Source organism: Plecotus auritus (genome assembly GCF_963455305.1).
Source record: "Plecotus auritus genome assembly, chromosome: 11".
In the NCBI taxonomy this organism is placed as follows: Eukaryota; Metazoa; Chordata; class Mammalia; order Chiroptera; family Vespertilionidae; genus Plecotus; species Plecotus auritus.
Window position 1 is genome coordinate 18,088,442 of NC_137777.1, and position 20,092 is coordinate 18,108,533.

At 38.3% G+C, this 20,092-nt stretch overlaps 1 protein-coding gene and 1 pseudogene across 3 annotated transcripts in view; both read right to left on the minus strand.

Moving 5' to 3' along the window:
- Positions 1-1,903: 1,903 nt before the first annotated feature.
- Positions 1,904-20,092, minus strand: part of ANGPT1 (angiopoietin 1) — a 247,304-nt gene continuing 229,115 nt past the window's right edge. Inside the window, exons 8-9 of one of the 2 annotated variants that reach the window (XM_080646375.1) lie at positions 15,273-15,403; positions 1,904-4,390 (exon numbers count right to left, since the gene is read on the minus strand). In XM_080646375.1, the coding sequence (XP_080502501.1) occupies positions 4,230-4,390; positions 15,273-15,403 (292 nt within the window). In that variant the 3' untranslated portion in view covers positions 1,904-4,229. The remainder of the gene's footprint in view (positions 4,391-15,272; positions 15,404-20,092) is intronic. The other variant, XM_080646376.1, reaches the window with a different exon arrangement.
- Positions 17,358-18,495, minus strand: LOC308236607 (THUMP domain-containing protein 1-like; annotated as a pseudogene). Its single transcript has 2 exons — positions 18,385-18,495; positions 17,358-17,878 (listed from the first exon to the last, which is right to left on the minus strand). The product of its transcript is annotated as a THUMP domain-containing protein 1-like (transcript).

A 20,092-nucleotide genomic window follows, 5' to 3' on the forward strand; every position in this document is an offset into this window, starting at 1 on the left:
GTGCCTGCATGCATAGGCCCGGAGTGGCCAGGGGCGTTCTGGGACCCCCGGTGCGCGCATAAGTGGCCACCCCGCCCCCAGCCACTCTGCACCTGCTTATGCAAATTAACCCTCCATTTTTGTCGGGTTAATTTGCATACCCACTCCTGATTGGCTGATGGGCATCGTGAAGTGACGGTCAATTTGCATCTTTCTCTTTTATTAATGTAGATAATGTTTAACAAAACACCCCCAAAATTTAGGGCTTAAAACAACCACCCCTTATGCCGAAACCGGTTTGGCTCGGTGGATAGAGCGTCAGCCTGCGGACTGAAGGGTCCCAGGTTCGATTCCGGTCAAGGGCACGTACCTTGGTTGCGGGCACATCCCCAGTGGGAGGTGTGCAGGAGGCAGCTGATCGATGTTTCTCTCTCATCGATGTTTCTAACTCTCTATCCCTCTCCCTTCCTCTCTGTAAAATATCAATAAAATATATTTTTAAAAAACAAACAAACAAACAAACAAACAAAAAACAAAAAACAACCACCCCTTAGTGTTTCCCCTGATTATGCATGTTAGCTGGGCAGTTCCATTAACCTAAGCCAGGCTCAGTTGATCTCATCTGAGATCACTCGTGTATCTGGGGTCATCTGGTGGGTCAGCTGGGGGCTGGATGAACTGGATGGTTTCTAATCCTCCATTAGGCTACTCTGGGTTCTTTCTCCTGGCACTTTTCCTAGGTTGGAGCTGAATAGCTCTTGAGACCTAGGCTAAGAAGTGACACACAGATACACCTGCATTCTTTTTGGCAAGAGTGAATCTCAAGATAGCCACTCAGGGGATGGGGAAACAGACTCCACCTGTTTATGGGATGAGTGGCAAAGTCACCTTGCAAGGGCATGTACAGAGAAAGGGAAGGGTGGGGTCATTTCTGTAATCAGTCTAGCACCAAGGCTTCTTTGTTTTATTTTTCTTTGTTATTTTTTTAATCCTCACCCCAGGATATTATTTCATTGGTTTGTAGAGAGAGTGGAAGAGAGAGGGAAAGACAAAGAGAAATATCAAGGTGAGAGAAACACATTGATTGGTTGCCTTCTGCACGAGCCCTGACCAGTGTCCAAGCCGGGGAGAAGCCTGCAACCAAGGTACATGCCTTTGACTGGAATCAAACCCAGGACCCTTCGGTCTGCAGGCCAATGCTCTATTCACTGAGCCAAACCAGCTAGGGCAAGGCTTCTTCATTTTGATTGGAATGCAAGTAGGTGAAATGGAGCTACCTGGTGATGCAGGCTGAGGTTAACCTGACATGTTTATTTCAAATGTAGGCAGCCGTGAGGAAACACTGAAGAGTTCTGAGCAAGGAAGAAACATCTTCAAAGTCTGGCTTTAACAATACGCTTGTGTGGATACGGGGTGAATAGGAGCGGAGAGTAGCAGGAGAAAGGATCTCTTTTCCATTCATGTAGGTGGAAGTTAAAGAGTGTTCAATGTGGTGGCAGTGGGGGCAGAATCAAGGATAAAGGTAAGAACCTTCCTCATAAGGACTGAAATGGTAAGGCTGCTGGTAGGACTGGAGGCACGGGCGGGGAGTTCTTTCCCTTTTATACCTAACTCAGATATTCAACACTCATCCTGTTGTTCTACAGGCAGAGTTCCCAGATTTTGTTGTCAATTGCCATATGAGAACATAGCATTTAATAATTGGCAGGACATAATCGCACAGTGGAGATGTGGGACTCCGACTCACTGCTTTGATTGACCATCCTGATGAAGCTACGCTTTCTTATAATATCCCAGTCTCAAAGATTTTCTAAGATTGAGGCTTTAGTTCATTCAGTAGGTTTTTTATCCCCCAGTGATTCCATACTTCCATAGGTCTCTGATTTTAAAATATTTATTTAAAATGATATAAGGTTGCACAAATACGTTATTTTCAATTTTATTTAAATGAAATAAAATTGTGTTTGATCTGAAGAAATTTGCATAGAAACCACAAGTTTTATTGAAATAAAAATTTAAAGACAAAATCCTAATACCTATTATCTTATCCTGAAATAATTAAATGCAAAGGATATACACATGTTAAATTTCCAAAAACATGTAGGCATTACACAATGCACATAATGAAACCATAAAACATTTTATATTGCTTTATTATAAATAATTGGAAAAATATTTCACTTCTCAAACCCAGGTAACAAACAGTAAATATCATGCTTTTTTTGTTATTTCATTTTATTTTTGTAATATGAGTTGGGGAATAGTATTTATTATCAAAAGACTGGTTTAAAAAATCTGTAGAAACACAAAAGAATTAAACACTCACTTTCATTCTTTTAAATGAAGATAATCAGGAAGGTTTTTAGAGGGAGAGACTAATCAGTACTATGAAGGAGTCACCAAGAATAGAAAAACTGTGTAATACCTGCAAATAGCATGTGTAAGGCAAAACAAGGTTGTATACAGATGCATACATATAAAGATTTGATGGTAAATTAAAAAAATACTTTCTTAAAAATGTGAATAGCTCTATTCTCTCAAATAGAGGAGAGCCATTAAGGCATAACAGATCAAGTCACCAGGTTTGCAATGAGTATTGTTGCTTTGAAGAAAACTTATTTTTTCTAAAAGGACACCCAATATGTATTTCAATTTTCTTATCTCATGGTTTGATAACACCTGTTCACTATTGTAAACTTGAACACTTAAGAGACAGTAGTAACTTCAAACTCACTTAAAATAGATTATGCCACAGGCATATCTTCATTAAGAAATTTATAGCAACCAGCAGTCAGAATTTTCTTATTCAATAGGTGACTATGATTACTTTTTGTGTGTATTTCCCTTATGTATAATACAGAGTTTTGCCAATTTTTATCACTAATAATTTTTAAAAATCTGAAACTGCTTAAGAAAAACAGAGCCTGAGGGAGAAAAACATGAAGAAATAATGTATTTCATAACGTAGTGTAGTATATTTCTTTGAAAACTTGTGTTTATTGGTATCAATTAAGAACAATGTTGCATATTCCAGATTAAACAGCTATTAGGTTTACTGTGGATATAAACACACTATATACAATATAATTCTTTTATTTTTCATAGACTTCAAAGTATATCTTTTATGGAAACTGGAACGGGGTAAATTTGGAAAGCATGTTTCAGTTAGTTAGCAAAAATTAAATTAGCATGAAATAATAGGGTGAAGAACTGAAGACCATTATTTAAAAATAATGTAGTTACACTCACATGTACACATGCAAGAAAATACTGTAAAATAAACTGTTCCAGTTTACTTGGTTTTACTTCAGTTTAATACACTCTAAAAAACTGCTTTCATGTATAATATCATGGGAAATATTAAATGCATGTATATTATTTTAAGAGCTTGATGATAAATTTCACATTCATTAAACTTTACTCAGGTTATAAATATATTTTTATATCAGTCAGTCAGTTTGTAGAGTAAATGAAAACTGTAGTGGGGGGCGTTAATTTTTTACCATATAGGTCCATACTTGATAATGTTCTTTTTTTTTTCCCCTGGGGACTGTATAAAAAAAAATCAAAGAGTAATGGAGTCTGTCTCGACATCACACTGTTAGCCTTCATGCACTACAATTCATTATGACTTAACAACATGGAGTTTACATTTGAAGATGGGTTAACTGAAATCAATGAGTAAGTATGACTTCTGAAATTCATTAACATTTAACCGACTCAGAGAGCGATGCTGTGCGTCCTGAACTTTTACTAAAATTGTGCAACAGTATAAACGTATTGTTAGTATGTTTGCATAGAAACACCACCATTTCACTGGTGTGATACATCTTTTCCACGGGATTATGGCAGGCCTGCTTCTATTCTTCATGTACATTCTTTTTTGTTGTTGGTTCATGTTCTTTTTCAGTTTTGCCTGAAATAAGCCCTATTTATCATAGTTCCAAAGTAAGATCCAGTAGTAGTTTGAAGCGCAGGGAGCTGAGCGGTTCCTTCCCTTTTGAAAGCATGACAGTGAGTGGCATCCTCGACAGCCAAGCCACATGAGCAGGGTCACCCCAAGCACAGACTTTTGTGAACTCATCAGGCTCCACATCCACAGTCAAGAACCTTGCTGATTTCACAGAACTGCTGCCTGTTGCCGGAAGGGGACACATGGTTTTGCTCCAGAAGTTTTCAAGCGGTTTCTCATCTGGTAGCGTCTCCAGATTTCTTTGTTGTTTTTATAAACTGCTCCTGAGATCGTGCCTTCAAAAATCCAAAGGTCGGATCATCATGGTTGCGGAATGTAAGGAGTAACTGGGCCCTTTGAAGTAATGCCACTTTATCCCATTCAGTTTGCCCAGGTTTTGTCCCGCTGTATAGAACATTCCGTTTAGATTGGATGGACCACAAGCATCAAACCACCAGCCTGAATAAAATAATTAGTTAATAATGAAAGAAAGAAGAAACAATTACAAAGAAATTGAACATTTGGAAATTAATGGCATTAACTGAGGGAAATGTGTTCATACTTGTTATGATCGTTTGCAAATAGTAGGCATTCAATAAATATCTTGCCCTTTGTAGAACTGTTTTAAATGATAGCCGGTTTAGGCATTATATGAACAATCAGAGAGAGGAATGCTCTCAGGGAATCAAGTGTCTGTGTCACTCCATTGGGACACATTTCCCACGGAATGATGGGAAGCTTCCGTGTTTCATTAAATGGCCTGGATTTATTTGTAGGGCAAATAAAATGCAGATACCCTTAAGAGGCATTCCATCTTAAGCCTATTATCGGGAATAGGACAATGAATTATTAGTGAAGAAATTCAGAGGTTTAGACAACTGACAGCTAAATAGAGAGAGAGAAAGAGATGTTTTGCAGCTACTTCATAATTTTGCCAAGAACTGGCCCTCAGCTGCTTCTGAAATTAATTGGACACCTGGCAATGACTATGATGCTCAACTTGAATTTGAATTTCTAGCCCTCTCTGTATGTAATAGCAATATGGGAAGTGTTCATCAGTAGTAGCCATGTAGTTGCTATGTAGCAGTGTTTTTCTGAGATCGTTCATGTTCTTTCAAAACCTAGTAAGAAGAAAAACAAACAACTTGATCAGTGACATGGGGACCCTATGCTTGCATAGCTCTCCACAAGGATAACTTGGTACTTTATTTTTCTTAATGAATTAAGTTCTCAGATTTTTAGATAAAACATAGTACTTTTTCTTCCTCTCCTGAAGTAACGCTGCTGAAATCTTCAGGGAGAAAGTGATGCCAGAGACATTCTGGCATATTTTTACTTGGATACAGTTGACCTCCCTTTGATTGCAGAGTTATACCTAAGGGACTAATAGCTACAGAGAGAGAAAGCTGCACAGCTGATGTTTAACTGTAACACGAGCATCATCCTGCAGGAACTTTAGAAAAAGTTAAATGGAGAAAAGCTAGTTCTCATTTTTCAATTTTGGAAGATGAATACAGCTGGGTTGTGTTTGTAAAGTCATACTAGAGACATAACAAGCTGTGTTAATTATCATCTCATACTGGGGAGCAGTAAGGTATGCTGATGAACTGGGAGAGATGCTGTGTTCATCTATGCAAACAACATAGATGTCGATGCGATGAAAACACAAGGAACAAGAAGGCTCCTTGGCAAGGAAGGAGGAACTGTAACATTCCACCTTTTGCATTAAGATTAATTCCTTTAAATATTTCTGATAAGTACAACTAAAAATATGTTATTTATGTTACAAAAGACATTCTAATATTAGGGAATTCATTTACCCCAAAGACTCTCAAAGGAGAAAATGAAACCCAACTTGATTGCTGTGGAGTTTCAACTTTCTTCTCCTTTCCTGTGACCTTGAGGCCCTCTTTCCATCATGTTAACGAGCCTTTCATAGTTTAGCAAATGTCCATCAGGGTCTCTGAAGCAAATTCAGCTACTCCATTGTTGAGAACTACTAAAAATCATGGAACGGTCCTCCAAGCCACATTAGGGTACTTATAGTAAAAGTGTGGTTTTGTTTGGTTTCTAGAACATCATAAGAATTCTGGAAGATTCTGGGAAGGCAGATGTCTGTTGCAACAGCACCTGGCAATCCACGGCACAGGCCAAAGGATACATTGGTTGGGAAATTTCAGATAAGCTTAAGAAAATGACAAGCAACAGTAGGGATACATGAGAGTATTGATTAAATGGATCTTGCATATGTTTCTAATGAGTAAAGCGGGGAGATGTTTGTAGTAGGTCAATGGCATTTTAGAGACATTGAAAGAAGACCAATGGCTGGGTTAGGGTTAACAAGAGAAACGGTGGCCTGAGGTGAGAAGGCCTAATGACCAAATCCCAGAGTCTTGTTCATTAACCTAAGAGAAGTGGAAAGGTCTGGTCCATACAGGCTCTCCAGCGTACTGAGCTACTTAGCGCTGCACCGAACAGAGTTCACTTGACAAATGAATGACAAGTGAGGACAGGCTTCCTGACAGGTTGCCTGGCTTTGACTCTGTCTTCTTGTAAAGTCTCTAGGTCAGAAGTAGCCTTGTTTACTAAAAGTTACATTTGATAAACCATCCATGCTTATTATACTCATTGTTCCATTATTTCTTCATTCAATATGTCATTATTGCTAGGTGGTGTCACACAACACTCAATAAGACAAATGTAGTCCCTGCCCTCATGGAACTTACTTCTAATGTGAAAAACAGACAAAAAGTAAGCAAATAAATAAATACAAATCATGAGCAAAGGAAGAAAAAAACAGACAGAAGCATTAGGGAGCTGTAAAGGAGACCAGCAGGAAATCTACTTGACTGCAAGGTCCTGGAAGAAGTTGCTATTTAATGAGACCTCAAGGAGGAAAGCAAGGCAGCCACGTGAAGATGGGAAAGACTCTTGTAAGCAGAGGGTAGCACCTGCCAATGCCATGAAGAGGAAAGAAAGCTTCGAGTGTTCTCTCTGAGAGAACATCAGTGCAGCTGGTATGGTGAACAAGGGGGACACTTGCAGGAATAAAGGTGAGAAGTGGACAGTCTTGACAGAAAGTTGAACTATGCTCATGAAAAAATTTATAGTTGATTCAGTCTACTTGTCCATCATCAGGTGAACAAGTAAAACATTCTCTAGGTGTGGGAATCAACATTTAACCAGGAAAACTAGATCTTTCAGGTTAGATGTTTAATAAAATATTATGTGGAGCCCTCATTCTGTGACTATAATCTGCCAACGCTATCCTAAGTATAAGTGGCAGCATGATAAAGGGGAAAAAGTTGAATCTAGAATCAACTAAACAAATATTAACCAATGGGAAAACGTAGGGGTCAGAGTTAAGTAAAACAAAATTCCTGACAAAAAAACAACAACACAGACATCTTGTGTTTTTTTTTTTTTTTTTAAGCATGTTTTTATTGATTTTTAGAGAGATGAAAGAAGAGGGAGAGAGAGATAGAAACATTGATGAGAGAGAAACATGGATTGGCTGCCTCCTGCACGCCCCCTGCTGGGGATAGAGCCTGAAATTCAGGCATGTGCTCTGGCTGGGAATTAAAATGGTGACCTCTCAAGTGCATGGGACGATGCTCAAGCAACTGAGCCACATGTGCTGGGCCATAGTTTTGTGTAGGAAAGAGACAATAGACTGTTTTAAAAAAATGAGATTACAGCCATTAAACAGAGATTTTTAAAATCTTATCAACATCTTGGCTGGTGTGGCTCAGTGGTTGAGTATCCATTGATGAACCAGGAGTTCATGCTTAATTCCTGGTCAGGGCACATGCCCAGGTTATGGGCTCGATCCCCAGTGTGGGGCATGCAGGAGGCAGCCTATCAATGATTCTCTCATCATCGATGTTTCTATATCTCTCCCTCTCTCTGAAATCAATAAAAATATATTTAAAAGAATAAAACAAAAATCTTATAAACAGAGGCAGAAAGTCCTGTTTGTGGACCCATAAGGCCCACTCATGTACCAACTTAGCTGGGTCCTGAAGGGTGGGTGTCTCTGGACAGAAAGAGACTCGAAAGAGAATGTGTATGTACTCTCGGACAGCCAGAGAGAGTGTCTGCCAACAGCCTGGGCTGGCTGGAGTGCCAGTGAGTGAGGGGTTGGAGAATAATAGCACTAGCACTATAAACAGGAATGAAAACACAAAGGCTTTTATTATATTAAAAAAATTTTTGTTTGGCAATGGGGACCCTGTGAGCACCAAATCAGAAATGAGAAGACCCAGACATTCATGCCGACTTCATCAACTAATAACTAAGAGCTTTTCGTCAAGAATATAAATAATATTTGTTATTTTTGAACAGTTAATATATATCGAGGACTCTGCTAAATATTTTTATGCATTTTCTCATTTTATTCCCCAAATAGCCTTATGTGGTGTGACTAGTACCACAGTAAAGGCACGAATGCTCAGATAGTTGAAGGAACTTTTCTAAGAACACACAGCCACAGCTCTTCATTCATAAGATGTGCTGTATGAATGTCTGATCAACAATTTTCCCAGCACAGCTTCAGGGATCAAATAAGACAATGTGATTTTTTCCTTTGTTCTTTAAGTGTTTGGGAGTAACAAATAAGCAATATGCTAAATAAGTGAAGCTAGAAAAGGCACTTTAAGTTTGAAAGAACTCGGTGATGTAAGCAAAGGATAGAAGAAAGCAGCTTCCATCGGCTGCTGAGACAACTGATAACATGTCTCAAATGTTTTAAAATTGGCAACTGCTGAGATGTACTGTGCCAAGCATTTTTCTTCATAACCTGTAACCTCATGTATATTTTAATAAGAAATCTGAGATGCATGTTTCTAATTCATTTACACTTAACTCATTAAAATTTAGTTTTGTAATAACTACCCTGCGCTTCCTAGGCCTTTAAAAATCATTCCAGTCTTTTATCTTTGAAGCAGAAAATTCGTATTTTATCACTCATAAATGAAAGTTTGCCCAGAAAATAGGAATTTAATTCTAAACTCAGTACTCAGGAAGTTCAAATTTATTTAAAAGTCAGGAAACCTAACTCTCAAATTCTGATCTAAACAAAATGTCTCTCAACACACTTTCCTAAGGTAACAAGTATAGCAAGATAAAAAAATATATCTGTTTTTATAGGTTTCATTCATTTATTTTCAATGCATGCATTCTAGTCATCAGTATGCAAAAGAACTTGCACAGAAAATAAGATTTTCCTCTTTTATCACCAAGGACGAAGCTGAACTAAACTGATTGGTGCCACTGTTATCAGTGGGATCATCACCAAATACCTTGTGCTGAGTCATGTGCACAATGTTGGCTTTAGGCCAAGGATGTGGCTCCCCCCAATCCCCCCGTTTCTCTTCTTTTTGTTTGAAAGATGAAAAGTTATTTATCCTGGCGAGTAATCTTGAATTCATTTAAAACCTCTAGGTATTCTCTTACTGTCTCTTCCCTCCCTTGGACTTCACTTCATGTCAAGTCCTCATTAAAACATGCTGCAAAGTAAGGTTGAATTCTTGTGTTTGAACGCCATTCCTTTAACAGAGGCAGTGGGAGGAGTGGACAAGGTGATGGCTTATATGAAGGTTGCGTTCCAGTCCTATGCCTGACACTAATTCTGTGACTTTTGGATAATTATCTAACTTTTCTGTATCTTAGCTCTTGCCTAATTCAAAGGGCTTTTAGAAGCATCGTGTAAGTTATTAAATACAAATTACTTAGGATAATGCAAAAATGCCTGTTAGACAGCAAGGCAATAAATATTCACTATATCATTGTCAGAGTAAAATGCAAACAAAATTAAGTGATTATTTCTCATCGATTGTCAGTTATTAACCGTTGGTAACAGCTTTGTGTTATAGAGCTATCAATTCTGGCTCATTATCCAAACTTATCCTTTGAAAGACATTTTCTGATTTTTTTTTTCTCTTTTCCAAGAAGCAAAAAAATTTCCCCCAGAAAATAGGAATATAATCCTAAACTTTGTACTTAGGATGTTAAAATTTTTTTGAAAGTCAGGAACCTAATAGTCAATATTTTTCCAATTCAGAAAGTTAGTCTTCTGGGGTTTAGTTATTCTTAATATTTAGTCCCAATCTTCTATATTCATCGCTTTGTTCCATGTGTACATGCAAATATTGCACATATACATACTTACATATCTTTAAGTTCATGCAAAGTCACATTCATACCCATGTTGATTTATTTTTGTCTCCTCATCAGTATTACTTATCATTTTGTTATGTCCTTTCAGATTCAGGGAAAACATATTCATTCATTTAACCAACATTTATTGAGTACTATGTGCCCAGTACTATGCTAGACACAAAAGATACAGTGGCAGATAGCATGAAGTCCCTGCCTTGAAGAAATGTAAATTTTTGTGGAATAGGTTTACAGATTATGTAACAAATAAGAAATTGCTTTGACATAAATAGTGCAATATAGATTTCTGTGGTCAACCTTAAATTATCAACATGGATCTTTTCTTTCAACATTTTTGTCTTAAAATCTAGGGAATGCCAGTTATCTGACAATGCTTAGCACATCCTTCTTGGTTTATTAAAAACTCTAAGATGATCCTATTTTCCCCCAAATCTTGTCACTTCAACCAGTAGAGAAGCTACTAATTTCTTGCATTTTCTTTGTCTTCTTCAAGATTAAATAGAAGACAAGACAAGCATTTATCAACTCTAAGCTGTTAGCATCCACTAAGTTCTAGGGTGTATAAAGTAATTTATGTGTATGGCTTTATCCCCTTTTAGGACTGAACTGAGAGATATCCTTTGTTAGCTTTTGCAAGTCTTGTCTGTCGGCTGACATAGTTTATGCGTGGGAAAAGACACTGAAGTTTCCCCCACAACAGATTTCTCTCTGCAGAAGGTTAGGCCACATTTTTACATAGCTTTTATATTATACACTAAATATGGAAATTGTGTTGAAAGAAAAATAAGGTAAGTAAAAGAATTTAAAACAATACCATGTTTTGTTTTTGTTGGCAACCTTTAGTAACTGTAGTTTCTAACAGACTTTTAGAATAACTTATTTTGAAGAATGCTAATTTAGTACCAAAGACCACATTTTCTTTGAATGTAAGTTTGCTTTGAATATGACAGTCTAGTGATAAAAATTTTTCATTTTCATAATTTGGAAGTCAGGTGTTCTTTGCATACTTATTTTTACATACAATAAATCCATATAAAAAAAGCATGCACTGAATGAGATTACATTTTCATTTTCTTAATGTTAAATAGTGGATAAGACGTTACATTTATAAGAAACTGATTCCTTTCTTTGGGCTCAGGAGAGCAAAGTAGGAGCTTGCCTGTGGGACTAAAAAATTATTTCCTACAGTCATCTTAAATGTATCCCTCCTACTTCTTAAATATGCAGATTTGTCACAATATGCTATATCAAGGGAGAGAACTACAAATTTTCCTAACGTCGATGGAATCATTGAGCACAGATTATTCCTGGCTTATAAATCTATGTTGACAAATCATCTCTATTTAATGATTAATAGAGGGGTCACATTCATAGAAAATGTATGTGGTAATTTTGAACTCAAAATATAGAGCTTGATTCCATAAGAAATGTGCAATGAAACATGAAAATTATTCAAAATTTAAATTGGATGGAAGAATTGCTGGCTTTTGGGTAAGGCAGGAATAGGTACATATGCTTCTGTGAAAGGAGCAGTAACACACGGTGGTACCTACTTCTATCCATGGAAATGTGCTTTCTCAGCCGACTACACCTCCTTTCCACCCAGCCATGCACTGTGAATTACAACCCATGCACTGAAATTACTATTACTGCAGCCACAGTGAGGACATGGATAAGGGAATCACAGAACCAGAAGAACATGGAAGGGACAACCTTTTCTGGATCCACAATTACAGGGACATGCGTAAGAAAGCTCTTCCATACAAATAGCTCTAAGATCTCTTAGTGAAGGTGTCCATAACTAGAAATGCACAATCCTCCCTGGCAACTCCTTCCGACCTTTGATCGTGGACACTCCACCTACATTACTTCCCATTCATGCCACAGCTCTATCACATGTTATATTGTGTTCCTAGAAGTGGCAGAGTTCTTTAAATTGTGTTATTTCTTTTTTACTTTTTCTGTGGATGGTCGCCCTCAAGAGAGGAGGGTTCTAGTCTAACTTGCTCAAATCTCTAATAGTAGTTGATCCTTCATGCTCATTAAACTATGTTAAATTGTTGGAAGAAAGTTAGGAAGTTTGAATGTTAGAAGAAAGATCAAAATGTTCTACCATATGTCTAGCTGAAATACCTTCTGCTTTCAATTAAGCCCACCTCCTGTTGTTCAGTGTTGGACAGATAAGGGTAAACAAAGATACCACATTCTCCAACTATAATCCCTCCATGTACTTGAAGAAAACTATTGAGGACAGTTAGTAGGCAATAAATCTTACTTTACCCTTAATTCCTTTTAGAAGAAACAAAGCAAAAACATAAACAAGATAAAAAAGCTTTAATTGATGATGACAGAGAACTATAAATTATTAGTTTCAAAGAGTATGGAATCTCACTGCTTAAAAGAGACTATTTTAAATAGGCAACAAGTTCAAATTCAATTTTTTTAAAAAGGAAATCATTAGATGAGAAAGTGGTTCTGAGAGAAAATATGACAGAGAAAATATAGAGGTGATGGGGAAGAGCTAAGCAGACGTAAGTTCCAGGCAGTACTCACATTACCTGGACTGTCACATGCATCCTTACGTTCTCCAGCTCTTAGCTATCTAAATTCCACACATGAGCTTTGTAGACTGAAGAGCTTTGCAAGACCTGGATTCTTTCAAAAGGATATTTGATAGGGTAATGGCGTTTGTTACAAAGACACATTTACTTAGACTATTCCAGCCCAAGCAATGGAAATTTTTTCTCCCCAACATGTGTGTTTATTGGTGAGTAAGAAGCGGGTCCAAGAATGATTATGGATGAAAGAACATGACAAAGTACACTCATTTGAAGCAGAAATAAAACCATAAATCTGAGCAATGAAGTTTTCACATCAACAACCAAGAGGTGCATTATTCTTTTTACTTTGCTCTATGTTTTCATTACTATGACAGAACTATGAACATATTGGATGCTCTTCTAAGGAAACATTCGAAAGATTTTACTGTTGGTCTCTCATGTGTTGTATTTATTTGGTAAGAAAAATTATCTGTAAAAATAGACACGAAGAAAATGAGTGTGTTTCGGTATTAAAAAGGGCAGGGAAGTGGACAATCAAAGTCTTTCTGTCTTTGTATCAAGTTTCTGATAATTCCCTTCATGGGATCAGGAAGGTAATAAAAAGAAAAAATTTCTCTCTGGAAAAAAGTTTAAAACCTAATCTGCCTGTGCTCGCTTTGGCAGCCCATATACTAAAATCTGCCATTTAAAAAGTATTCTAAATTTCTAACAACTGCTTTGGGGAGGGGGTCATAAGATTACATAGAGAGGACTTTTAACTGTTTGATGAGGTTAAATGTGATGCCAAATGGCATGTTTCAGGCTTAGGAAGAAGGTTATGATAGAGGCAGAGTCATACTGGGCTGGCATTGATAATGCTAGAGCTGCTCTCATGCCGAAAAGATGTTAATATAAGTGGAGTGGCTGGGGTCAATGGAATGCCATTTGGCTGTAGTATTAATGGAGATTTGGGCGGGGAGATGAAGGTAGAAAGACTTCTCCAAAACCTTCTCGCCATACTCTTCTGTGCTCTGTTAATTGATGAGAAAAATGTCAACCTAATGATTCATTTCATTGGCTTCAAAATTTGAAAGCAATTTGAGGGTTACAAGATGGTTATTCATTCATTCATGCACCATATTTTTTAATGAGTTCCCATGTGCAACAATCTACTGCACTAGATGTTAAGCATGAAATGATGAGCATTAATTTACTTTTGTTTTCCTTATGTGCAAAGTGGAGATTAGAGTTCCTTTCCCTAAGTTATGTCACTGAGTTTGGAGTTCAAGTAAGACAGTACAACAAATAAAATAGCATGTAATAACAATGCTAATAGTATCACAGTTTGGGAAGAAAAATGTTAGATTTAAACAGTTTTTTCCTTACTGGAATGAAAAGGTGTTTTGTTGTAGAATAAGAAAGAGAGAGAATCAGAACAGTTGAAGGTGGGAGTTGCAGCTATTCCATCAAGAGAAGGGAATAACACTAAAACTGTGAGGAGAAGCACTGGGCAAAAAGCTTCCTTTACAGTTCTGTTTGGTGCCAACTCCTTCTCTGCCAGAACCTATAACATTCTCAAGCCTCATCACTTGTCAGTGGGGGTTAGCTTAGTGCTTCTCAGACTTCAGTCAGTCATCTATCAACTTTGCAGTTTTGGTCTTATCTGCTTAGAACTTTTATTAATACTTAATAGAAATAGTTTTCTTTAAATCAGTGATTTTTTAAATATCAAATATTGTAAATACATGTTAACATGCAAAGTTTATATCATTCCTTTAACTAGAAAATCAGTACCACTTGCTATAATAAAAGGTAGATATGAAGCTCAATATAATTGAAACAGATTCACTTTATTTAATTCTAGGTAAGTGCCATTGCCTGGTCAAGGCCTGGAGCCTGCGAAGAAAGTTTTGTTTTTTCCTTGCTAAGAAAGGTAATTATTAAGAAAGTGCAGAGGAAGCATTACAGACACACTAGCATCAAATTGAGAATTTTCCTTTTACAAAATCAGAGCTGGAAAAATACTAGAAAAGTGAAAAATTGATTAACTTTCTTACCCAGAGATACAATCTTACTTAATGGTATCTCTTACACCAGCTCCAATGTCTTGCGGAGGTCAATAGCATATAATGCGAAGTCCTGTATAGCTGTTCTTAATTGTATGACTTTAGATTTAACTATACCTCTTTATTCTTCTTATTCCATTTCAACAGAATTGTCAATGAACTCCCCTATGCAGTTGCAAAACATTTTGTAAGATTCCCCCTCCCCCCGGCCTCCTCCCCCCTGTATGCTGCATTATCAAATTGTTGTTTATTCCACTATGGGTATCATTATGATTATTGGATAGGTAGAGTAACTGGGACTTTAAGAAGCTAAAGAATGTACTCAGGATGAAGCTTAGCACGCCCCCTCTTAGGTATGGGGGGAGGAGGCAAATGCCTAAATGTGCTGGCAATATCTTGCAGAAGGACACGTGGGAAATTAGTGGGCAGAACAAATGATCTCTGGGGACTTGCTCTTAAGTTTCCTGACCAGAAGATCATAGTCCTTTCTCATAGATAAGAAACCTCAAGCCGCAAACCACTAAAACGTAACGCAGAGAACGGCCCCATAGGACTTACCTCCTGTGAGCATGAGGGCGCATTTGCACAGACAGTTGTCGTTATCGGCATCTTTAGTGCTGAAATCAGCGCCATGTATGACCAGGCTGCTCTGCTGTCCTGCTGTCCCACTGTGACCCTTTAAATACAACCTGAAGTTAAAAGAAAAAAAAAAAAAGTAAGAAAGAAAGGAAAAGAAAGGTAAGTCATTTAACAGAATAAGAAAACCCAGAGGACTGGTTTGTTGAATGTATGCCTTTTTCATTATTTCCCCTTCTTTTCTTTTAGAGAACAAACTTATTTTTTTTCCCCAGAAAACATTAGGAACCATAAAAACCAAGCTTAATATTTGGCAGTACCAAAAGCAAAATACAACTAAAAATAATATTTAGACATCATGGTTAACCTTAGAGAAACATGTTTTAAAACACCAGGTTTAACACTCTCCTGCACAGAGTAAAACAAGTTTACTCCACCACGCTGAGATGGACTTTTCAAAACTGACATAACTTTTTAAAATTAAAGTTAAAAGAAAAAAAAAAAAAGCACCCAGTTCTAACCCTGGAATCTCATCATTTATAAAATAACATGTTCAAATGTCCCTGAAAATAAACAGCTGGTAAACCTGAAAACAAATCTTTCACTGAGTGAATTCAGATTCCCAGGATCTAGTGCACGAGAGCTGGGAAGGACGGCTCTGGTCCCACTCAGCTCTTACCAGATACAAACAAATACGAAAGGGGTTCAAAGTAAACTCCTCAACCAAACTCTGCAGAGGAGCAGCTTTCTTCCACAAAGTAAAAGGAACCCAGTTCCATGGAGGTGTGTGTTTTGGAAGCATAGGCCAATTTTATTCCCAGAATCCCAGAGTCTTGCACTATGGAAATAAAAGTAATTTTTGTCTTGGAGCAAGTCTAATGAAGGCACCAAAATTCTACCCTCCGTGTTTCCCCAAATGATGCTTACAATGCTCTTATCACCCTTTCCATATGACTTCAACCTATTAAGAAGTAACATTCTAAATATTAAAGGTGTGTGAGGAAGTTCCCGCTCATCTGCATCAGCACAGCCCTGCCCTGTCTATCCTTTGTCTCTCCTAAACCCCTCCAGTCAGGTTTGCCAAGCAGGCTCCGTTGCTGAAGATAAAAATAGATTCCCATGCTCACTAGTCATTAAGCAAACATAGCCTTTGGTGCAGGAAGACTTAATATTTACAATACTTCCAAATTTTTTATAATTTAAGAATAAACGCATCGCCTAAAGCTAATTTCACAGCCCCTTAATATTATAATCTGGACATTTTATTTTGTAACTCTCTTTGGTGTCTTGTCTCTTCTGTTTTTTTTTTTTTTTTTTTTTTTTGCAGTAATTTTGCCCTGAAGAAAACTTTCAAATCAAGGGACCCCCTCCTGGTATGTGAGCTGTGAGCTCTCAGTTGAAGGATACCATTTTTTCCCGGAAAGCCAGACCTGTCAGACTGGGAATCCCAGGGTTCTGTCTCTTCTCTCAGGCAAAACCTCAGGCTGAAGATTAGAGAAGGCGTTTCTCTCCCAGCCATACACATGGAGGGAAATGCTGTTTAACTTAGTTTTGCACTTCCTCAAGGAGAGTTTTAGTTAAGGCTTGAGAGTTGTTATTGTCTCTCTTAATTCTCAAGCCCCAGTGGCTGCAGAAACATTGCAAGAGTTCCTTTGGCAACATGATTGTTAGACTCCGTTCTTTTTTTTTTTTTTTTTTTACTTTATTGTTGACATTATCACAGATATCCCCTTTCCCCCTCCCTCACCTTCTCCCACTCCACCCATCCCCTTCCCACCCCTTTGGACATCACCACAAAGTTGTCTCTGCCCATGGGTTATGCATATAGGTTCTTTGGCTACTCCCTTCAGAGTCCATTTTTAAAAAAATCTAAGAATCTTGTCACTTTCAAGGAAAGAAAATAACACTTTCTCCAGGACCTTGCAGAAACTTGTTCCTTTGTTCATACAATACAAAAAATGCTAAGTAGGCTTGTTTCTGTAGCCGTTCTTCAACTTCACAGCGTTTGGCAAAATCTGCCCAGTATTTTCTTGTACTCGCTTCCAGCACAAATGATTGTTTTTTCCCCTATGAAAGGTCCTTTACATTTGACTCAGATCCTTTGTGACGTGACCGGCAAGTTCAGACTTAGCTCCCCTCTTGCCACCTACCTGGTGTCTCAGATACCGGTTTGTCTACCCCAGCTCCTCACTACTCTCTGGTGCCACCTGCTGGTCATATTTTCCTTCTGCTGGGCCATGTTGATTTGATCTGTCACCGGATTCCAATTTAGCACCTTTCCTATTTCCTGCTTGCGCTGCCTGCTTTGGGGTAAGCTGTGCCAGGTCCTTAGTGCTCTCACCATGTCCTGAAGATTATATTTTCTGAACAACATGTAATCTTTCACAGCATGCAGGCAACAGGCAGCTTTAACGATTTCTACTACCACGGTGTACTGTGGATTGGTAAAATCCACTGTCTTCTGAATTGAGGCTTCCTAGGATTCCTGCCAATTTTTTGATAACTCTTTCTCTATTCATGTGACTGTTATTTCAAAATTTATATACAATGTGAAATGTACCTTGATTTGGAGCTTTAAACCATGGTTCCTAAAAAGATACTTTTGCCCAGCTGGCATAGTTCAGTGGTTGAGCATCAGCCTATAAGCCAGGAGGTCATGGTTCCATTCCTGGTCAGGGCACATGCCCAGGTTGTGGGCTTGATCCCCAGTGTGGGTCGTGCAGGAGACAGCTGATCAACGATTCTCTCTCATCACTGATGTTTCTCTCCCTCTCCCTTCCTCTCTGAAATCAATTAAAAATATATATATATATATTTTAAAAGATATTTGTCATATCTTCTAAGAAACCTTGCATGTACCTGAGATGGGTAACACTGGAAGAATAATCTGGGTCTCCTTCCTCTTGGTTTTGCACACATCCTGGAGAATATGATGCACCAATTTCCTAGATTCTATCCCAAGTGTCCTGATGAAGACTACACTATTCGCTCCACTCCCTACTGACTGCAGTCTTCTTAGCTTCATCTCCGTAGATGCCTTCATGTAACAACTTCTTTCTTCAGGGCAGCCACCACGTCACCATCTTCTCCTCACTCCAGAGGGCTGCTGATCTCTGTCTGTAAACTTTTCAGGCCCATACAAGCCGTTGCCATATTCATTGAGCAGGGTATATGCTTCCTCCCTGCACTTGCCCCTCATTGGCATTGCAGATGATGAGAATGCCTTGCAGCCTGGGTCCCAGATGCCAGGGTCACTGCCATTGCAGCAGAGACACTGCTCTCAGAGTCCCCACTCCTGCTGGTGAGGGCTGGTTACCTTTTTCTCCCTTCTTTGAACTCAGCCCTCCCAACAAGCTGCTATAATATCCAAGCTCTCTGAAACCTAAAAAAAGGGGGGAGAGAGATGTAGGGAAGAAGGAGGGAAAAAGGGAGGACTCCAAAATTACACCAAGACGCTATGGCTTGTGTGCTTGCTGTTTATTTTACTATGCATTTTCAAACTCATATGGTTCTCTAATAATGCAGGATTGACAGCAGAAACTGAGTTTATTTTATTATTGTGAGTATTAATCTCTAAACAAAAATGCCTTTAGAGTACCACTATAGCATATCACTTACTGTGTTAATTTAAAATATTGGTGATGTGCTAAACATGATTATTAATAGCAACAGGAATAACAATTCTCATCGACTAAGGACTTGTTCTGTGCCAAACCTTCTGTTAAATGCTTTGCAGCAGTTATTAAATTTAATTGTGACATTGAATTTGTGTTATAGGCATCAATATTTCCATTTCTCATAGCAAGGCTTAGAAATGCTAAGTAAGCTGGAATTTAGCCATGGTTTTCAAATCCAAACTCTTATTCATTATGCATTCCCTGGATAAATGTTTGTTGAGCACATACTATATCCTAGTAATTGTTCTAAGCACTTCAGATATAGTAGCAAACAAAAAGACAAAACAATCATGTCCTGAGGGGCTTGCATTCCAGTGGTTTCCCTAAAATTAAGTTCAAAATCCCAACTGTTTAACCTCAAACACAGCATTCTTCAACAGCCCTACCTTACTCTCTATTTCTTACATCTGTAATACTGTCAACAATAATAAAAAAATCTTGTGGCACAGGGGTTGAAAATCACTGGGGTAAAGGATAGAGATGGAAAAGGTGTATTTTGTATATGGTAGTTGTTAACAATAATGAAGAAATGAGGATAATCAAAATCCTACAATAGAGAAGTAGCTAAATAGGTTACTGATCACCCTTATCCTATATAATAAAAGCCTTATATGCAAATAGACCGAACGGCAGAATGACTGGTTGCTATGACGCGCATTGACCACCAGGAGCAGACGCTCAATGCAGGAGCTGCCCCCTGGTGGTCAGTGTGCTTCCACAGGGGGAGCACTGCTCAGCCAGAAGCTGGGCTCATGGCTGGTGAGCACAGCGGCTGTGACGGGAGTATCTCCCACCTCCACGGCAGCGCTAAGGAGCAGCGAGCAGTAAGGAGTGAGGGGTCCTGGACTGCCAGAGGGTACAGGCCGGACTAAGGAACCTCCTCCCACCCTCAGTGCATGAATCTCATGCACCAGGCCTCTAGTAATATAATATAAGTCACCTAAAAAAAAGATATGCACTGGAAGGCATGGAACCTAGTCAAGATATAATAAGTGGAAAGACAGGCTACAAAGCAGTATGTTCCATTTACGAGAGAGAGAGAGAGAGAGAGAGAGAGAGAGAGAGAGAGAGAGAGAGAGAGAGAGAGAGAGAGAGAGAGAGAAAGAGATATGAAGGGAATGAGAG